Source organism: Hyperolius riggenbachi, chromosome 1 (genome assembly GCF_040937935.1).
Source record: "Hyperolius riggenbachi isolate aHypRig1 chromosome 1, aHypRig1.pri, whole genome shotgun sequence".
In the NCBI taxonomy this organism is placed as follows: domain Eukaryota; kingdom Metazoa; phylum Chordata; class Amphibia; order Anura; family Hyperoliidae; genus Hyperolius; species Hyperolius riggenbachi.
This window is the reverse complement of record NC_090646.1, coordinates 118,724,723-118,746,344: the sequence shown is the minus strand read 5'-3', so window position 1 is coordinate 118,746,344 and position 21,622 is coordinate 118,724,723. Positions and strand designations below refer to the sequence as shown.

Here is a 21,622-nt window from a genome sequence, read left to right as displayed (position 1 = left end):
CCAGAAAATCTTGTCTTGTGTACTTAGCAAAACAGCATCAGGTGACAAAGTTTCAAGCCTCAACAGTATCAGAAATCAACAGCTTGTGTAATAGGTGGCTCATGGGAACACAGGTTCAATCATAACCTAACAGTTGTAGGCAAGCAAGTCTCAGTTTCGAGCTGTAAAGAGAAGACTTCAAGGTGCAGGTCTGACAGATCACATTGCTGCAAGAAAACCATTGCTAAGATGTCAGAATAAGAAAAAAGATGCTTGCCTGGCACATGGAAAATTGCCAATGGACTACTGAAGACTGGAAGAAGGTGACAAATTTGGTTCATCAAACAGGATTGTTGTATGCAATTGAGTAGGCAAAATATGGTTCCTCAGTGTGTGAAATCATCTGTCAAACACTAAGGAAAAATTGTGAGGGTGTGGAGCAGTTTTGCTGGATTTATAGTCAGTGAGAAGCACCCTGGACAAACACAGCGACTACAGCATTCTGTAATGCTATGCATTACCCTCTAGTATGTGCCTAAATGTGGTATGGTAGGGGTGTCTTGACACCCTGAAGAAAAGACACAGGACACAAAAAGGACGGGAGCCCAGTAGCATAATACATTTTAGTGTAAGGTCTATAAGTGGTATAATGAAAACTACTCACAAAGGCGGGTTGCAGAGGGGCAACCGACGGCAAGAAGCAGATGGAGACCATAAACCCGACTCCAATCTGGGTGGTCCAGCCGCACCTGGTGGCGGTCGCTCTCCTAGGAAAATCGACAGTTGTCCCCCTGTGGTGTGAACCACATGTAGTCTGTCTGAAGAACCCCTCCAACAGGATATGTTGGGGGGTATTTAACCCATTCAGGTTCCGTCGTTTTCACGTGAGAAATGTTCACCTCCCATTCATTAGCCTATAACGTTATCACTACTTATCACAATGCACTGATCTATATCTTGTTTTTTCCGCCACCAATTAGGCTTTCTTTGGGGGGTACATTTTGCTAAGAGCCACTTTACTGTAAATGCATTTTAACAGGAAGAATAAGAAAAAAATGGAAAAATGCATTAATTCTCAGTTTTTAGCCATTATAGTTTTAAAATAATACATGCCTCCATAATTAAAACTCACGTATTGTATTTGCCCATATGTCCCGGTTATTACACCGTTAAAATTAGGTCCCTATCACAATGTATGGCGACAAAATTTTATTTGGAAATAAAGGTGCATTTTTTCCATTTTGCATCTATCACTATTTACAAGTTTAAAATAAAAAAAATATAGAAATATTTCATTTTTACATTGATATTTAAAAAGTTTAGACCCTTAGGTAAATATTTACATGTTTTTTTTTTATTGTAATGTTTTTTTTTTTATAGTAAACATTTTATTTGGGTAGTTTTGGGAGGGTGGGAGGTAAACAATAGATTTATAATGTAAATGTTTGTTAATTTTTATTTTTTTATTTTTACAGGTGTAGTATTACTTTTTGGCCACAAGATGGCGGCCATGAGTTTGTTAACATGACGTCACTCTAAGCGTAACACACGCTTAGAGTGACTCATCGGAGAGGGAATGGCCAGAAAAGGCGCAGCTTCCGAGAGGAATCAATGAACGGGCACCATAGCCTGATACATTGATTCCGTGGCTACCGAATCCATGGCCGGGAGTGCGCATGCACGCGCGCGATCGACCGCGGGAGCGCGCGGTAGCGAGCCTGGTTCCTGGACGTAGAAACTACGTCCAGGAACCAAAATAGGATAAGCACAATATGGGTGAAAGATGGCTCCCTATGCTAATGGTTTTTTTTTTCCATTTGGCACTGTTATTGGTCTGAGGAAGCGGGCTTAGACCCGTGAAACGTGTTGCCTGTGCTTAATAATAAAAATCTTTTGTTATTACAAACAGGGAGGGTCGTAGTCAGCCAACTTCGCTACGCTGGAACTACGCGTAGTTTTACGCAACTACGCTTCACCAAATTACGGCTTCAAAATCAAATATTCGCTTTGTATGCATTTCATAGACTACACGTTAAAATACGCAATTACACATAGTGCAAAACATAGTGGATGTGGATGCTGATGCCCGTATGCAAAAAATGTTGCACATTCTTTAAATGCTTATATCGGGAACTCTTCTATGCGTACATTCCCCTTTCCAATGCATAAATTTGTAAGCATACAATCGCACGCAGAAAATTATCCGCAAGTTACGCATTCCACTACGCAATACACATGTTAACTACGCATAGTGGACGTAAGCTACACGTAGCGGTACTTCGCTATGCATAAATTCGTAAACGTAGTTTTGAAACTTCACCTACAAACTACGATGCGTAGATGCGAACTATGATGCGTAAATTCGCACTAGCGTAGTTTCTGCTCATCCCTGGTTAAAAAGATTTTGTTATTTGAGGTAAGCTACCTCCCTTTCATTTTTATTTGTTTTCAAATAATTTTATACACACCAGGGCACCTCTTTCACCCATAATGTGCCTAAATGGTTAGGGGTACATCCTATAGCAAGATAATGACACAAAACATAAGCACAAGCTATTCCAAAATTACCTTAGGAAAAAAACACAGTAGGGTAAGGTTGTAAACATGAAATGGCCAGCAGAGTGTTTAGACTTAAACACCATCAAGCTGGTTTGAAATGAATGGGACAAAAGAGTAAAAGCTAAGTAACCTATAGGTGCTACACATTTTTGAGAACTTCTGCAACAGTTAGGAAGAACATTCTGAAACATATTTGATTTTCAATGTAAGAAGAATGTGCAATTATATCTACCAAAGGTGGATGCTGTGATGAGTCAAAAATGTAAAATACATTTAATGTAAAATAAATTTCATGATTGGTGATTTGTTTATTTGTTCAAAGCTTTCATTTCAGAGTACAGTGAAACAGGAGATCATTGTTATCTTACCTAAAATAACTTTTCAGTGCTTAGCAATTGAAAAAGTAAAAAAAAAATTGTTAAATAAGTAATATCAAACATATTTTGAGTATGTTCTGACATGGTGGGAGCTTTAAAAGTATCTAGGGATGCTCATTCGGATTTCGTGGAATTGAAATTTCCACATTTCCGAACGGAAGTCTGAATTTCCGGTCAAAACTCGGAAATCAGAAAACAGAACTCGGAAATCGGATTTCTGCAGAAATACTGCATTGCTGCAATTCGGTAATTTTAGCCCAATCACAGGACTCGAAAACAATGGACCAATCAGAGAATGCAGAAACAACTCGAAAGTATTTGACCAATCAGAGAATGCAAAAAAAAATTGCAAAAAAACACTACTCGGAAACAGATTGGAAACCATTTAAAAATTGGATTTCTGCAGAAATACTGCAATACCACAACTCGGTAATTTTAGCCCAATCACAGACCTCAGAAGCATTGGACCAATTAGACAATGCAGAGTCAACTCAAAAGTATTTGGCCAATCAGAGAATGCAAAAAATGACCAAAAAAACACTACTCGGAAATCCGAACTCGGAAATCAGAAACCGATCTGAAATCCGTGAAATCGGTAATCGGCATTGGCGGAAATCGGAATTTCTGCAGAAATGGAAATCGACATTTCTGACCATCCCTAATTAACCTTCCTGGCGGTAAGCCCGAGCTGAGCTCGGGCTATGCCGCCGGAAGGCACCGCTCAGGCCCCGCTGGGCCGATTTGCATAATTTTTTTTTTGCTACACGCAGCTAGCACTTTGCTAGCTACGTGTGCAATCTGATTGCCGCCGCTACCCGCGGATCCGCTGCTATCCATCGCGCCCCAGCAGACCCCCCCAGACCCCGTGCGCTGCCTGGCCAATCAGTGCCAGGCAGCGCTGTGGGGTGGATCGGAGTCCCCTTTGACGTCACGACATCGAGGACGTCGGTGACGCCATCCAGCCCATCGCCATGGTGACAGGGAAGCCCTCCAGGAGATCCCATTTGAACGGGATCTCCTGATCTCCGATCTGAGGGGCTGGGGGGATGTCGCTGAGCAGCGGCTATCATGTAGCGAGACCTTGTCTGGCTACATGAATTTTTTTTTTTTAAAACGGCTTTGCTGCGACCCTGGCGGATTTTTATAAACCACCAGGAGGGTTAATGGTAATGTTTGAAAATATCTCTTTGGAGAAAATGTAGGAGACAAATGAATACAATATGGGCAATAGTGTATATTGTAAGCTAAGTGGGAGCTCAATGAATGTTACCATAGAGGACACTATAGGAAGACTGGCTTTCATATAATCTGCTATTTTTTTTTAAACCGGGTTTAACATGTCTTATTAACCATTCTGTCTGCAAACACTCAAACATGACCACAACCTCTAGCAGCACTTAATAGTGCTAAGTCTCTTTTCTCCTCTAGTAAGCTAGCATATCATTACAGACACAGAACTCCTTTTTAATTAATGTTTTGTTCTGCTGTCAAGCTGAGATCATCTAGAAAACTTTTATTTAATTAATTGAATTGTTGTTTCCTAAACCTTAGTAAATCTATTGACAAACTCTACAATTACAGATTCAGCCCTGAAAGTGACAGCCGTATTGTTTTGCATACAATGAAAATATAATTCTCACGCAGAAGAGGTAGAAGAGCTCTGACTATAATGATGTTACCAACGCAGAGACTTATTTAAAGCTGCACTGAAAGGCTGATTTACTCTTTGACTTTGAATAAAGTGGGCAGATCTGTAATTATATTCATTTTGTTGTGTCTTTTCAAAGTTTTTCCCCTTTCCTACAATCTTTGCATATGCCCTGTGCCATCTGCTCAAGAGTAAATGAGTTTCCTGCTGTAATCTTTCTCTGAGATAAAACATTGCAAAATAGAAATCTTTATCCTTTCAAACAAAACTGTTAACAATTAATAATTGTGTATATTTGTAATCATACAGTCCAACCTGATGTAAAGGTCTGTATTGTTATTTTGTTTTTTCCTCTTTAAAGGGAACCCAAGGTGAGATGGTTATGGCATCTGACATGTGTATTTCCTTTTAAATAATGCACATTGCCTGACTGCCCTGCTGATCCTCTGCTTCTATTACTTTAAGTCATTGGCCCTGAACAAGCATGCAGACCCAGAACAAGCATGCAGATGACACATCTGACAAGATTACCCGCATGCTTGTTTCAGGTTTGTAATGTAGACCCTACTGAGCTGAATGATCAACAGTCTAATATGGGGTAGGGAAACAGGAAGATGCGTGTATATGTTATGGCCAGAACCCGAAGTCTGGCCACTTCGGGTTCTGGCCGGTCAAAACGTGAAGTGGCTGTGTCCCTACGGCCAATGTTGGAAATGAACAGTATCCCCGGCTCCCAGCAGCGTTAAATGAATGAATTCTCCCCCGGCGGCAATGTAACAGATTAAGCCGCCGCTTCGGTCCTGCCTCCACTCCTTCCCCTGCCTCTCTCCTAAACAGCTCTTGCAGCCGGGGGACACGTGTGTCCCCCAGGATCATTCGTAGTGGCAGGGAAGCAGAGCGGAGAAGCTGCAGAAATTGCTTCTGCCAGCACCCGCTCTGCAGGAACGAATGGCAGGATTACCTGCCGCTACGAACAACTCTAGGGGGAAACGCATGTCCCCACCATCTGCAAGAGCTGTTTAGGAGAGAGGCAGGGGGAGGAGAAAAGGCAGAGCCGAAGCGGCGGCTTAATCTTTTACATTGCTGCCAGGGGAGGAATTCATCAATTTAACACTGCTGGGAGCCGGGGAATCCTGTTCATTTCTAACATTGGCCACAGGGACACGGCAACTTCGCATTTTGACCGGCCAGAACCCGAAGTGGCCAGACTTCGGGTTCTGACTGTAACATATAAATAAAATCCAACCCAAAACTTTACAAAAAGAGTGTTTTAAAGGTATAAAGGATTCATTTTTATTCAAATATCAAAGAGCAAATGCACAAATTAAAAAATGGAACGATCAACAGTACTGCCAGGCAACTGGTATTGCTTAAAAGGAAATATATATGGCAACTTCCATAGTTCTCACGCCTTCCTTTTAAGGACATTTTTTTCCTCACTACATTCAGCATTTAGGACAACATGTATTTTTCAGGCAGGCCAAAAAAATGCACATGGGCTGTAGAAATTACAGTAATGTTTCTTTTCAATATACTCCAGTTTAACGAAGTTGTAATAAGGCTCTTCAGCTCCATGAGAACAGGCATGCATCTGTTGCAACTGCTGTACTTTACAGATGTAGTATAGTGAAAGACTGAGCAGATGTCACCTCAAAATCTGGTTTTTTTTTTAATCATTGAAGGCACATGGCTGCCAGTTAATGAGCTGTGGTGAGTAATGAGCATATTCCCTCTACTTATTACCACACCAAACTTCTAGATGCTCTGAAGCAGCAGATGACCTTGAGCAGTATTCTGAACTATTTCAGCACATCATGTTGAGGTTGTAGATAGAGATGGCCTGAACGGTTCACCGGCGAACGGTTCTCGGCGAACTTCCGGTGGTTCGCGATTGCTGAGAACCGCAAACTTTTCCGGAAGTTCAGTTTGCCCCCATAATGCACCATTAGGGTCAACTTTGACCCTCTACATCACAGTCAGCAGGCACATTGTAGCCAATCAGGCTACACTCCCTCCTGGAGCCGCCCCCCCCCCTGATAAAAGGTCGGCACCGCCGGCCATTATACTCACTCGTGTGCCTGCAGTAATTAGAGAAGGAACAGCTGCTACAGACTCTACCATAGGGAAAGATTAGTTAGGCTCTTGTAGGCTTGTTAGCTTGTTCCTTTCTGATTCTTATTGCTAAAAAAGCACCTCACAACAGCTCTTTTGAGAGCTAATCTTGTTCTTGTGATCTATTTTTTTTCTGTGTGTCCCACAGACACTTATGTTGCATAGACAGCCTTGATAATTCCTACTGTGTGTGCCACGGCCAGACCCAGCACATTCAGTGACTACCTGTGTGTGTGACAGGTGCATATTGTAATACCCATTACTGCATTTACCTACCTACCTGTTGTTCACAGTGCACCCACCTACCTACGTGAGCTGAGAGCACGCAATGTCACTTTGCCTGTTCGCTACCTCTCTGTGTGTGACAGGTGCACATTGTAATACCCATTACTGCATATACCTACCTAACTGTTGTTCACAGTGCACTCACCTACCTACGTGAGTTGAGCGCACGCAGTGTCACTGTGCCTGTCTGCTACCTGTCTGTGTGTGACAGGTGCACATTGTAATACCCATTACTGCATATACCTGCCTACCTGTTGTTCACAGTGCACCCACCTACCTACGTGAGTTGAGCACATGTCACTGTGCCTGCACGCCGTGTGACTGGCTGCCTGCCCCAAGACTAAGTCGCTCCCCACACAGCACCTCTGCCCACAGGCCACTTGACTGCCTTCTCTCTACTACAACCAACAGGGTCCAGGACTCCAGGCGGATTCCTGAATTTTTAAGGCCGCTGCTAGCAGCGGCCGCTATAATAATTTTTCTGGTGTGTGTACATGCCTGCCTAATTTCTCTGGCTGCACTGCAGCTGCAACAACAAAACAAAAGGCATTTACATGTGCCCATTCCCCTTCATGCTCATTACCTTACAGCAAAAGGAATGGCAGCGCTTTCAAAAACTCATACCTGAATGTTTTAATAGCATAAGATGTGCAGAGCTCCAATACTACTGGACTAAAATACACACCAACACTCATTGCAGGCACAAAAAGTGGGGGGAACATGAATTCAGTGAGGGTCCAGAGGGGCTTTGCATTGCCTTTGTAGGTTTGCAAACGGATGCATCCATGAGCGCTGTCACCAGTCTGTATGTATGTTTTATCAAATGTGTATACCCTTTGTCTGATTAGCTGCACTGGAAATGTTGTGGTTTTTATCGCTAGATTAGCGTTAGGTCTTCCCCAAGGGGGTCCGTCATAGCCGTGGGGAAGTCTAGTAGGCATAATTTGTGCACATATTATCTCTGAAGCTAACACCCCCCTTTTGCATGAAGTGAAGCTAGGTGTGTATTTTAGTCCAGTAGGTATTGGAACTCTGCACATTATAGCAGATAATTCATTCGAGTATGTATTTACCCCTCAGTGAAGTCATGTTCCCCCCACTTTTTGTGCCTGCAATGAGTGTTGGTGTGTATTTTAGTCCAGTAGTATTGGAGCTCTGCACATCTTATGCTATTAAAACATTCAGGTATGAGTTTTTGAAAGCGCTGCCATTCCTTTTGCTGTATGAATTGAATGTGTGTATACTAGTGGCTAGCTGCATTCACTGATCCACAATAATTCTACAAAGCTTTAGATTAGAATTAGCACACAATTTGCATCTGCTTTGCATTCAGGGCGTGTATTTAGTCCAGAGGGGATTTGCATTGCCTTTGTAGGTTTGCAAACGGATGCATCCATGAGCGCTGTCACCAGTCTGTATGTATGATCATTACCTTGCCGCGGTGAAGGGGCTTGCGTATCACAATGAAGCAATGACCGACGGCTATATGAGTGTCTCGTGGGGGGGGGGGGGGGCACACCAAAGATAATAAGGCTGTTGCTTCATTGTGGACAGACCAAATTTGATCAGCTGGACAGTCACTGTTCTGTCGTTCAGCTACCTCAGCCCGGCGATCATATGGGCTGTAAAGCCACCATCACCTGCACTCTCGTCATGGTGCGGACCAGTCCAGCACGGCCGTCACTACACAAACAGCTGTTTGCAGTCACTGCATACCTTTCACTGCATCTTTGACTGCACATTGTTTTATACCTGGCAGTCAGTGCATACCTTTCACTTGAATGGATGGCAGACTTGCCCTCCATAACAGATTCTCGTTAAAGGTAGTAAAGTCTATCAGTGTCATATACAGCAGGGCCTCGAAAGTCCTCCTGTATTGTTATTCTTGGTCACTACCTCGGGACGTGCATGCCAGAGGCTCCTCTAGGCACCAGCTGATAAACCAACTGCCTGGAGTGACAGATTTATCTGGGGGTGCTTCCAGGGGGAAAAACATTTATATTTCCTGTCCTTAGAGACTGAAAACTGAGGGTGCGAAGATAAAAAGTTCTAATGAAAGCATCTGCTGCTCAGTCTCTCATAATGAGTCTACAAAACTTTTGTCAAATCAAATCAAATCAAAGATAGCTTTATTGGCATGACCAAGATTCATTACAGGTATTGCCAAAGCAGGGGGAAAAAGGGGGACATGGGTGGGGGTGGGGTAGGGGGACAGTGGCTAAGCAGTCTGTGGACATTTTTAGGTTTACAGTTGCGTTATGCTCCTCTCAGTCTGTGGCATGCTGTGACATAGTGTGCAGCGAGTGTCACTGTGGATTCCTCTTCTCCCAGTAGGATAAATATTTTTCTCTTGTCTTCTAGTGTGAGAAAGTCTGGGAATAGTTCCAACAATTTCTTAAAGTAAGTGTCCCTGGTTGCAGTATATTTGTGGCAGTGCAATAGGAAGTGGCTTTCATCCTCAAGGGTCTTCTGCTCACAGTGTTGGCATAGTCTCTCCTCCCTGGGTTTGTACGTCTGTCTGTGTCTCCCAGACTCTATTTTGAGGTTGTGAGCACTCAATCTGTAGACACTCAGGATTTTCCTCTCTTGAGAGTTTTGCATCTTTTCCAGGTATGGGGCCATTTTATATTCTCTTTGTAGAGACTGGTATATGGTTAGCTTTTGTGACTGTTTTATTTCACTCCTCCATTTTTCCACATAGTCTTCTTTGCTCTTAGCTGTGGTGTGTTTTATCTGGACTTTTGTTATGACCTTTAGATCAGGGGTTGGAGGGAGTATAGAGCTGTCCACGACTTTCAGTGCACACAGCTTTTCTTGGTCTTCATTGTGCAGCATGGCTTTGTAGTGGGGTGAGTCGGGGCTGCTGCTCTGTAGGTGGGCCCAGAAGGACAACACTCTCTTCTATATCTTCTGAAAGGTGTTCTTTTCCCATTTACTTTCACACTGCACTTGTTCCCAGTCTTTATGACATCATATGTTTTCCCTCCTATTCCGCTCTCTAGGAGTCTCAGGAACAAACCTGGATGCCACACTGAGTCAAAAGCCTTTTTCAAGTCCACAAAGCAGGCAAATATTTTCCCTTTCTTCGTCTGTGTACATGGTGCTTGATAAGGGTGCGATGGTTTGGCATAAAACCTGCTTGGCTCTTACTGATAACATTGTGCTGTGTGAGAAAGGTGAGGATTCTCTTATTCAGGATGCTGTTGAACAGTTTTCCCAGTGTGCTGCTCACACAGATGCCTCTGTAGTTGGCTGGGCCATAGCGATCTCCACTCTTGTAAACGGGAGTTATGAGTCCTTCATTCCAGACCTCAGGGAAGTAACCGGCATACAGGACCAGGTTGATTAGTTTCCATATTGCAGCATGGATTTCTGGGGAGCCAGATATGATCATTTCTGATAGGATTCCATCTGTGCCACTAGCTTTTTTGCCTTGCATGGATTTTATCTTCTCTTTTATTTCCTCCAGTGTGAAAGGTGTGTCAAGTGGGTTTTGAAAATCTTTCACCTTCTCCTCCAGGTTCTTTATTTGCTGAATATTTGTGTTTGTTCTGGGCTGAGTTCTTTTATAGGGATATCTCTGTATAGGTCTTTGAAGTATTGTAGCCAGACTTGGCCATTTTGGATGTGCTGATTATTTTGTTTGGGTGTTTTACCAATTTGTTTCCAGGTCTCCCAAAAGGAGTTGTCTTGCAGGGATTCTTCAAGCCGTTGGAGTCGATTTTGGATGTGGTTTTGTTTTTTCTTTTTAACCTCCTTGCCGGTCTAAAAAATCCGGCAAGGAGGCAGCGCTGCACTTTTTTTTTTTTTTTTTTTTTTTTAAAATCATGTAGCGAGCCCAGGGCTCGCTACATGATAGCCGCTGAGCGGCGGCATCCCCCCACCAACTCTGATCGCCTTCGGCGATCAGAGTATGCAGGGAACCCCGTTGAGAATGGGATTTCCTGCAGGGCTTCCCCGTCGTGACGTCAGAGGGAATCCCGATCCGCCCCTTAGCGCTGCCTGGCACTGATTGGCCAGGCTGTGCAGGGGTCTGGGGCGGGGGGGGGCGGCTCGGCGCGGCGGGTAGCGGCGAATCGGCGGTGAGCGGCGGCGATCGCGTACTACACGCAGCTAGCAAAGTGCTAGCTGCGTGTAGGAAAAAAAAATTATGCAAATCGGCCCAGCGGGGCCTGAGAAATCCTCCTGCGCAGGTTACCCCGAACTGTGTTCGGGATAACCGGCAAGGAGGTTAATAGTCGCTTTATATTGACGTTGTGTGGCATCATGTGCTGTTCTCAATTCTATGTTGTTTGGATGTCTGTGTTTTTTGTTTGATAAGGCTCGTAGGTTGTTTCTTAGTGACTTGCATTCCCTGTCGAACCATTTGTTTGAGTTTGTCTTTGATGGTCTCTTTTGGGCAGTCCTTCTTATGTTGGCCATTTCTGCAATGGTGTGTAATATCTGGTTGAGGTACTTTGCTGCTTGCTGCACACCTTGTTGATCAGGGTTGTAGGTATACGTTTGATAGTCCAGAAGTAGCTGTATTGCTTCTGGTCTGTTGAGAGTCTCCTTGTACTTTATGGTTGATTCTCTGGACCATTTAAAAGTGGGTGGTAGGTTACACAGGCTTCCTGGATGTTGTTGTACAGAGGGTTTGCTTGAGGAATTGATGTATAGTAGGATTTGGTTGTGGTCTGACAGGTGTGATTGTGGGGTGACTATGAGAGCACGGATGCTTGCAGGGTCCATGTCACTGATGGCATAGTCCACCACACTACTACCTACATGGGAGTTTAGTGTATATCTCCCTAGAGAGTCCCCCTTGTTTCAGCCATTAAGGATATGAAGTCCTAGACCTTTGCAGAGGTTCAGTAGTTGTTTCCCATACTTATTGATTGTGCTGTCATAGCTGTTTCTATCTTTCTGTATGGTTTCAGGGTACTGGGTCTCAGGTCCAAATATATGGAAATTGCTTTCTGAAGTGAGGTAGTCTTTTTATGTTCCTGTTCTGGCATTTAGGTCACCGTAGATAAGTATTTTCCCCAAGGTTTGGAAGTGAGCAGCTTCCCTTTGTAGGACTTGGTAGCTCTCTGGATTAGAGTATGGTGATTCTGCTGGTGCAATATATGCTGCACAGAGGTAAATGTCAGTCTGAGAAGAGATGTTCCCTCTCTTCACTGGTTTGATGTATTCTTGGAGCTCCTCCTTGTACCAGATTATAATCCCTCCTGAGCATCGGCCCTGCTTGATATGTTTGTGTTTCTGGGCTGCGACAGTGAATTCCCGATAACCAATGGGTACTGATGACTCGTCCTCTGTCTGGGTCCATGTCTCTAGGAGGATCTGTATGTCCACCTTTCTTAGTCTTTCTTCAAAGTCTGGGTCGTTTATTTTGGTTCCAAAAGCTGAATCATTCAAGCCTTGAATATTCCAGCTGCTAATTATGAGGGGTTTCATGTTGTGTTTGGTTTTGTTTACTTTGTATTGAGCTGTTTATAGGGCAGTCAGTTTTCCACAGTCCATCCTTCAGCATATTGTCTACAACACTTTGTATGACATTCCCTAATTAGTTGTTATCTCAGGATTTAGAGTGTGTCTGTTCACTCCTGTCCCGCCCCTCCTTATGACTGTGAAAACACATCAGCTGAGGAGGATGGTGTCTTTCTGGGAAGCAGGTACAAGGCATTCCAGAACGGACTGGCCGAGGGACAAAGGGGGAGCTTTTCTTCCAGGCTGCTGGTACAGTGCCTGGTACATTGAGGTTTTCCTTGTATAAGGCAATGTGAAACACTAGGCTGGCTGAGGAGGCTTGCCTTATGCAGAGTCCATAGAAAAAAAAACTCTTGTCTGCTCTCTTACCATTGTAAAGACTGCATGTGGGCAGCTTGATAAGGAATTACACAGGTTGAAAAGTTTTTGACTGTCCCTAGACTCCAGGAGAGCTGCTTTCTGACATGTGTGAGAGACTGGCAGGGACAGGAGTCACATTACAGGCAAGTAGCCTCTGTGAGATATGGGACTGCAATACTATCTAAGCTCTCTGCTCCCTCTCAGTATCTCTCCACTTATCTTCTCTCCCTTATTAACCTTTGTTTCCCCTTCCCCTAGTGCTGGCTGTCTTCTTGTCATACAGGGAAGCTAAATAAAAGTGTTTTTTTTTCTCCCCCTCTCTCTGGATAGTGTAATGGTTAAGGGCTGTGCCTCTGGCACTGGCAACCTGGGTTCAAACCTCAGCAAATCTCAGCTATTCCTGCTCAGTAAGCCAGCACCTATTCAATAAGAGACCTTGGGCAAGACTCCTTAACACTGCTACTGCCTATAGAGTGTGTCCTAGTGGCTGCAGCTCCTGAGTCCACCAGGAGAAAAATGCAATATAAATGTTTCTTGTCATTCTCTACTTTGCCCCCCACCACCTCTTACCCTCACAATTTAATCACCCCGATCTTGTTATTAGTAACCCTAGCCTATAGTTGTCAATACATGCATTCATTTTTACTGACAGATTCTTTCACTAGGATTGAATCTGGTGATTACCAACCACCCACATCGATTATACTTTCGATCAATTAATCCGTTACAAAAATGCATCAAAATTTCGATCAAACAGTACATTTTTCAATTGGACACAGTGGTATAGAGGCGGTAGATCGGCGGCTCATAGTATTGCACTGAACCACTACTGTAATACAATAATTTTCTGTTGAAATGCTGCAGCATTGTGATTATCTTAATTGGGGGGGGGGGGGGGGGCGGCACAGATTTCCTTGCCTGGAGTGACAAAATGGCCAGAGGCGTCCCTGGTGCATGCCATGCCTGCTGCCTTCCTTGGGTGTGTGTGGTAGCCATTCCTGCTCCTTTGCCCACAGCGTGCCTGCTGCCTTCCTTGGATGTGTGGTGGTGGTAGCCGTTTCATAGGCTCCCACTCCGGAACGAATCGAACCAGGATTCCCCGGCCATTACCCGTGGTCACTCGCAATGGCAGACTTGCCCTCCATAAAAGATTCTCATTGCAGGTACTGAACAGCAAGCAGAACAAGTATTTAAAAAAATAGATGTAAGCTTTAACAATGGTAGAGAAATAACCATTGAAAGCTGATTAGGCAGTCAGACATTACCTGACATCACTGAGTGAGGAATAGCAATCTCGCCATGGTATGCACCAGTCCAGCACAGCCGTAACTACACAAACAGCTGTTTGCGGTGCGTTACACAGTGAGTTTGGTGTGTCAGGGTGAAACAGTACTCTAATTACACTCCCTGATTGATGTTTACACATGCAAGATGTTTTACCCACTTGCCGACCGCGCACTCATACCGCGCGTCGGCAAAGTGGCAGCTGCAGGACCAGCGACGCAGTATTGCGTCGCCAGCTGCAGGCTGATTAATCAGGAAGCAGCCGCTCGCGCGAGCGGCTGCTTCCTGTCAAATCACGGCGGGGGGCTCTGTGAATAGCCTGCGGGCCGCCGATGGCGGCTCGCAGGCTAAATGTAAACACAAGCGGAAATAATCCGCTTTGCTTACATTGTACGGCGCTGCTGCGCAGCAGCGCCGTAAGGCAGATCGGCGATCCCACGGCCTATCAGCGGCCGGGGATCGCCGCCATGTGACAGGGGACGTCCTGTCACTGGCTGCACAGGACGGATAGCGTCCTGTGCAGCCCGGAACACCAGGGGGGCCAGGTAGGAGAGGGAGGGGGGGGGGGATTTCGCCGCGGAGGGGGGCTTTGAGGTGCCCCCCCCCCCCGCAACACCGGCAGGCAGGAGCGATCAGACCCCCCCAGCACATCATCCCCATAGTGGGGGAAAAAGGGGGGCGATCTGATCGCTCTAGATGCACCCTGATCTGTGCTGGGGGCTGTAGAGCCCACCCACCACAGATCACAAATAACAGCGCTGGTCCTTAAGGGGGGGTAAAGGGTGGGTCCTCAAGTGGTTAAAGCACTTTAGGCCTGCAATTTAGCATTCAATGTAATTTCTGCCCTTAAAACGCTGCTTTGCGTCAGAGCCAGATTTTTCCCCTGGACTTTGGGCGTCTATCCCACGCTGCCATGCCCCCCTCCAGGTGTTAGACCCTTAGAAACATCTTTTCCATAACCTTTGTGGCCAGCATACATTTTTCTAGTTTTCCAAGTCTGCCTCCCCATTGAAGTCTATTGCGGTTCGAGAAAGTTCGCGCGAACCGAATTGAACCCGGTTCGCGAACTGAAAATCGGAGGTTCGGGCCATCTCTAGTTGTAGATAGATGAGTGATGAATCATGATTATCTTCCTAAACCTTAAGAACAGCCTTCCCAGAAGTTGTAGCTGCAAAGAGATGATCTACTAAAGCATATAGATTAGCAATAGAATGGTCTAGGTGTGTAACGATTGGTGTCAGCACACAGAGAGAATCTGATTATTGGTGATCTGCAGTATCACCAACAATACAGATGTATACCTGATTATTGATGATCTGCAGAATCACCAATAATACAAGTATGACTAACCTCTGAACACCTAATAGAGTGTAAGTGTTTGGTGCAACTGTAGGCTATCTCCCGTGGGGCGGGAGACACAGATAACTTCGACCAGAGACCACCCGAGGAGCAGGTGGCCCTTGGCTGTGCAGGAACTCTCTCCTAAGAGAGGAGATAGGGACAATCTGGCAGCCAGTAATTCCCTGGTAAACTGGGAATCAGACTGTACTGCAGCCAGAGGACTCCAATGGGATAGAGGCCCCTGGCTGTACTGCAGGAAGGATTCTCTGAGGAGCAGGAGGTCCTTGCAGCTAACTGACACTTGGTGGAATAGTGTCACGGGTAGTACAGATAGACTGAGCACTCAAGGGGTGAGTGGCAGCCTGGAAGGTTGGGCAGGCCAGGTCGGCAACACACGAGCAGATAAGGTACAGAGACAGAAGGCTGATTCGGTAACCGGGTACAGGCAGGGTTTGGCAACAGGTAGGCAGATATGCAGAGGTACCGAATCAGAAAGCAATAGAGAGGTCGACAGAGCAAATAGTCATAACAGAATAAAGCAGAGTCCTAGACTAGGGTGTGAGGTCCTTGGTCTCAACACCCAGGAACTGGTCTAAAGTATAACACAGCAATGACACAGTAATCCTAAGCTTGGGTGTGAGGTCCTTGGTCTTAACCCCCTGGAACTGGTCTAAAGTATAACACAGCAATGACACAGTAATCCTAAGCTTGTGTGAATTCCCAGGTCCACCTGGTTCTAACACACTGTGGGATCTGACTGAGGTCTGAGTGCTCACACGTAAGTATTCACAACGGCAGACAACCTGAAACTGACCAGCAACATCTATATATACTGCAATGCTCCTCAGCGCCGCCCAGCGCCACTCAGCCAATCAATAACTGCGCTGGGATCAGCTGATGGACCTGATCAGCTGATCCCTCTCCTACTGGCATAAAGGTCCTGCCTCCCCGCGCGCGTGTAGCTCTTTATCTGTGTGCACTAGAAGGCCCAGGCAAACCAGATGCATGCCGCTGTGCGGAAACCGCCAGTCTGAACATGGAGACAGCAGCCCCGCCACCAGACCGCGCGACGGCATCTCCGCAATCCATTACAGTACCCCCCCCCCCCCTGAGGAGTGGACTCCGGACACTTCCCACTGGGCTTCCCAGGATGTGAGTCATGAAATTCTTTCTTTAATTCTTCTGCATGCGACAATCTGGCACCCAAGTTCTTTCCTCCACACCATATCCTTTCCAGTGGACCAGATACTGCACGGAATTCTGCACTAACCGAGAATCCAGAGTCTTTTCAATCTCATATTCAGGTTGATCATCAACCATCACGGGGGGGGGGGAGGGGGGAGAGGAAACAACGTGCATTGCCGGCTTCAACAGAGACACATGGAATGATCTCACACCTCGCATGCTGGCCGGGAGATCAATCGCATAAGTGACATTATTAATTTTTCTGGTCACTGGGAATGGTCCTATGAATCTAGGACCCAGCTTGGGTGACAGTTGCTTCAGGGCCAAATGCCGAGTGGACACCCACACCAAGTCTCCCGGAGAGAACTTCCACTCTACGTGTGCACTAGAAGGCCCTGCCTGTTATTTCTGGGTCTGGAACGCTTTCCCCAAGTTCCTCTTAACCATTCCCCAAATCTCCTTCAAAGCCCTCTGCTAATCCTTCATGGCCGGGAATGGTGTAGATGCCACCGGCAACGGGGCAAACTTGGGTGATCTTCACGACACTACCTGGAATGGGGAAAATCCTGAAGAGGAACTTTTCAGGTTGTTGTGCGCAAATTCTGCAAACGGCAAAAATTTTACCCAATCGGACTGCGCATCTGCAACATAACATCTGAGAAATTGTTCTAGGGACTGGTTAACTCTCTCGGTCTGGCCATTGGTCTGTGGGTGGTAGCCTGATGAGAATGCAAGGTCCATATCCAGCTGATGGCAAAAAGCTTTCCAAAACTTAGATACAAATTGGACTCCCCGATCTGACACTACATTTTCCGGAATGCCATGCAGCCGGAAAACATGCTGGATGAAGAGATCAGCCAATTCCTGAGCCGAGGGGAGTCCTTTCAATGGAACAAAATGAGCCATCTTACTGAATCTGTCTACTACCACCCAAATGACCGTCTTGCCCTTAGATCTGGGGAGTTCTCCAACAAAATCCATGGACAAATGAGTCCATGGTTCACTTGGCACTGGTAAGGGTTGTAAAGTACCAACAGGAGCCTGGCGAGAAGGTTTACTCCTAGCACACACTGCACACTCTCTTACAAATTCCTTACAATCTGTTGCCAACGTAGGCCACCAAGCACATCTGGCCAGTAAATCCTGGGTTCTGGTGGCCCCGGGATGACCAGCATTCTTGTGGGAATGAAACAGCTGTAGGAGTTGTAGACGGAAAGGCAGTGGCACAAACATAACCCAATCAGGCTTCCCCTCTGGAACATCCTGTTGGTAAGGACTCAGAGTCACTGTCCAATCCTTCCAGGTCTCAGTGGCTGCCAAAACTACCTTCTGAGGTAGAATGGTCTCAGGGGCTGAGGGCTGTACCGTCTCGGGCTCGAAACACTTGGACAAGGCGTCGGCCTTGATGTTTTTACTACCAGGGGTATACGTAATTACAAATCTGAATCTTGAAAAGAACAAAAACCATCGGGCCTGATGAGGGCTAAGTCTCTTGGCGCCCTCTATGTACTCCAGATTTTTATGATCTGTATAAACGGTGATAGTATGTTCTGCACCTTTTAGCCGATGTCGCCATTCCTCAAAAGCTAACTTGATAGCTAAAAGCTCCCAGTTGCCTATATCATAGTTTTTCTCTGCGGGTGAAAACCCACGAGAGAAGTAGGCGCATGGCTGGAGTTTGCCCTGCAAACCCGATCGCTGAGACAATACAGCCCCCACCCCACCTCTGAGGCATCAACCTCCACGTTAAAGGGGAAGGTGACATCCACATGTCTTAATATGGGTGCAGAACAGAACAGTTTTTTCAGTGTAGAAAATGCAGAATGTGCCTCTGCTGACCAGTGGTAAGTATCAGCCCCCTTCTTGGTGAGACTGGTGAGAGGCGAGACCACTGTAGAGTACCCCTTTATAAACCTCCTGTAGTAGTTGGCTAAGCCCAAAAATCTTTGGAGCGCCTTCAGTCCCACAGGCTGAGGCCACTCCAAGACAGCAGAAACCTTTCCAGGATCCATAGAGAGGCCAGACGTAGAGATAATGTACCCCAAGAAGGCAACAGAGGTTACTTCGAAAATACATTTCTCTAATTTAACGTAAAGCAGATTCTGTCTTAACTTCCCTGGGACAAACTTAACATGCTTTCGATGTTCCGAGAGATTGAACGAGAAGATCAGTATATTGTCCAGATATACTACGACGAACTTCCCCAACACCTCCCTGAAAACCTCATTAATCAACTCCTGGAAGACGGCCAGGGCGTTACACAACCCCAAGGGCATCACCAGGTACTCGTAGTGCCCATCGGGTGTGTTAAAGGCCGTCTTCCATTCGTCACCCTCTCTAATTCGAACTAGGTTGTATGCGCCTTTCAAATCTAGTTTCGAGAAAATCTTGGCGTTGGTAACCTGAGTGAACAGATCGTCAATCAAGGGTAAAGGATAACGATTTTTCACTGTAATCTTGTTTAAGCCTCGATAATCAATGCAGGGACGAAGACCTCCATCCTTTTTTTTTTTTTTACAAAAAAGAATCCTGCCCCTGCTGGTGAACGAGAGGGACGGATGAAACCCTTGGCCAAGTTTTCTTTGATGTATTCCTGCATTGCCAGTTTCTCAGGCCCAGATAGATTATAGAGATGGCCCCTAGGAGGCATACAACCAGATCTTAAATTGATGGGACAGTCGTAGGTACGGTGGGGGGAAGTTTATCTGCTGATTTGGGACAGAATACGTCAGCGAATTCTGCGTATTGGTTTGGCACACCTTTAACCTGAATCTTGGTGTTACCCACGGTTACTTTCGCTAAACAGTGATGATGACAATAGGTAGACCAGCTCGTTAGCTGACCTGAAACCCAATCTATCTGAGGGGAGTGAAGTTGTAACCATGGCATGCCAAGAATAACGGTGGAGGTTGCCATACGCAGGACCAGAAACTGTAGACTCTCTTTATGTAGCACCCTAACACTGAACCTCAAGTCCGGGGTCAAAGACAGGGGATGTCTACTTTGCAGAGGAGAGTCATCTACTGCAGTGACCAAAACCTGTTGGTCTAATGGAAGTATGGGAACCCCCAATTTATTTGCAAACTCGTAATCTATAAAGTTAGCCGCTGAACCAGAGTCTATGAAAGCTTCAGTGATAACAGTCTGGCCCTCCCATGTGACAGAACAAGGAAGGAGCAGACGATTATTGTTTAGAGGTAATGACTGCGTGCCTAGGGTATTACCTCTGACTACACCTAGGCGGCAACGTTTCCCGGCTTTTTGGGACGATTCTGCACCTTATGACCCTCCTCTGCACAGTATAAGCAGAGCTGTTTTTCCACCCGTGTCAATTTTGACTGTCCAATTTGCATTGGCTCTGATGGAGGTGAGACGGGTGGAGGAGAGGTGTAGGAGACATATCTTACAATGTTCTTACCCCGGGTTTGTTTCTGATAGCGTAAACGACGATCAACCCGTACTGCTAAAGTGATTGCCTCGTCAATAGATTTTGGTTCAGGGTGTCCCAACATCAAATCAGAGACTGAGTCTGACAACCATAATAAAAAAACAGTCTAACAATGCAAATGTCCCCCACCTAGCTGACACAGACCACTTCCTGAACTCAGCTGCGTAGACTTCTACCGGATCCTTGCCTTGACGCAAAGTCTTAAGCTTCCGCTCAGCAGTAGAGGCAATGTCTGGATCATTATAAATTATGGCCATGGCTTTAAAAAATTCCTCAACTGACGTCAAAGCCTCATGCCCTACCTGAAGGCTATATGCCCATGTTTGAGAATCCCCAGAAAAGCTGGAACAGAACCTCTCCTCAAATGACTCACGAGCTGTCTGGAAAGGGCTTAAGGCCGTCACCAACTATAAGCCCCCCCTCAACATGCAACTCCTAGCACTGAGCTTGCAGAGAACCTCAGTGACTTCTACTGCAGATTTGAGAACCAAGCAGCATCTGCAGGTCTCCCAAAGCCACCTGCTCCCTCCTCCACCATATCTGCTCCATGTCCAATCTCACCCTCTTTGGCTGTGAACAAGGACGATGTCTTGCGCTACCTGTCAAGGCTAAATGCAAGGAAAGCCTCAGGCCCAGACGGAGTGTCACCAGCATGCCTAAAAACCTGTGCTCAACAGCTAGCTCCTATTCTCTCCTCCATCTTTACAAGATCCCTCCAGGAAGGCAAAGTCCCAGCATGCTTTAAGAGGTCGACCATCATCCCCGTTCCCAAAAAACAGGGAATCACCGACCTCAACAACTACAGACCTGTGGCTCTCACATCCGTCATTATGAAAGCTTTTGAAAGCATGGTCATGCCTCTTCTGAAAGTCTTCACAGAGCCCCTGCTGGACCCACACCAGTTTGCGTACAGAGCAAATAGGTCCACTGAGGATGCCATTAACATCTGCCTGGAGACAGTCAATGAGCACCTGGATAGACCAAACTCTTTTGCCAGGATCCTCCTCCTTGACTTTAGCTCAGCGTTTAACACTATCAGCCCTCAAATACTTCAGGAGAACCTTGCTGAGCTCAAAGTCCACCCCACCCTGCGCCTGTGGATAACTGACTTTCTCACAAATAGATCTCAGGTCGTCAAGCTGGGTACTATCCTATCCCAACCAAGGACCACCAACACAGGGGCCCCACAAGGCTGCGTCCTGTCACCAGTCCTGTTCTCCCTGTACACAAACAACTGCAGATCCACTGAAAACTCTGTCAAAGTTATCAAATTTGCAGATGATACCACCATTGTGGGCCTCATCACCAATAACAATGAGCAGGCATACCGTCATCAGGTTGAGAGAATCTGCAACTGGTGCAAGGAGAATGGGCTGGTCCTCAATACCGCAAAGACCGTTGAGATGATCATCGACTTTAAGAAGCGTGCACCCACACCACCCCCAATCCACATCGACAACGCAGAAGTTGCACGGGTCCCCTGCGCTCGTCTCCTGGGCACAACCATCTCCAACGATCTGAGATGGAAGGCCAACACCACCTGCACCCAGAGGAAAGCCCAGCAGAGACTAT

The 21,622-nt window shown here is 46.0% G+C and overlaps 1 protein-coding gene across 1 annotated transcript in view; it reads left to right on the top strand.

The window, feature by feature from the left end:
- ARAP2 (ArfGAP with RhoGAP domain, ankyrin repeat and PH domain 2) overlaps nt 1-10,309 on the top strand; it is a 53,875-nt gene extending 43,566 nt beyond the window's left edge. Inside the window, exons 7-8 of the mRNA XM_068271835.1 lie at nt 4,925-4,934; nt 10,157-10,309. Of these exons, the coding sequence (XP_068127936.1) occupies nt 4,925-4,934; nt 10,157-10,309 (163 nt within the window). The remainder of the gene's footprint in view (nt 1-4,924; nt 4,935-10,156) is intronic.
- Nucleotides 10,310-21,622: the final 11,313 nt, after the last annotated feature.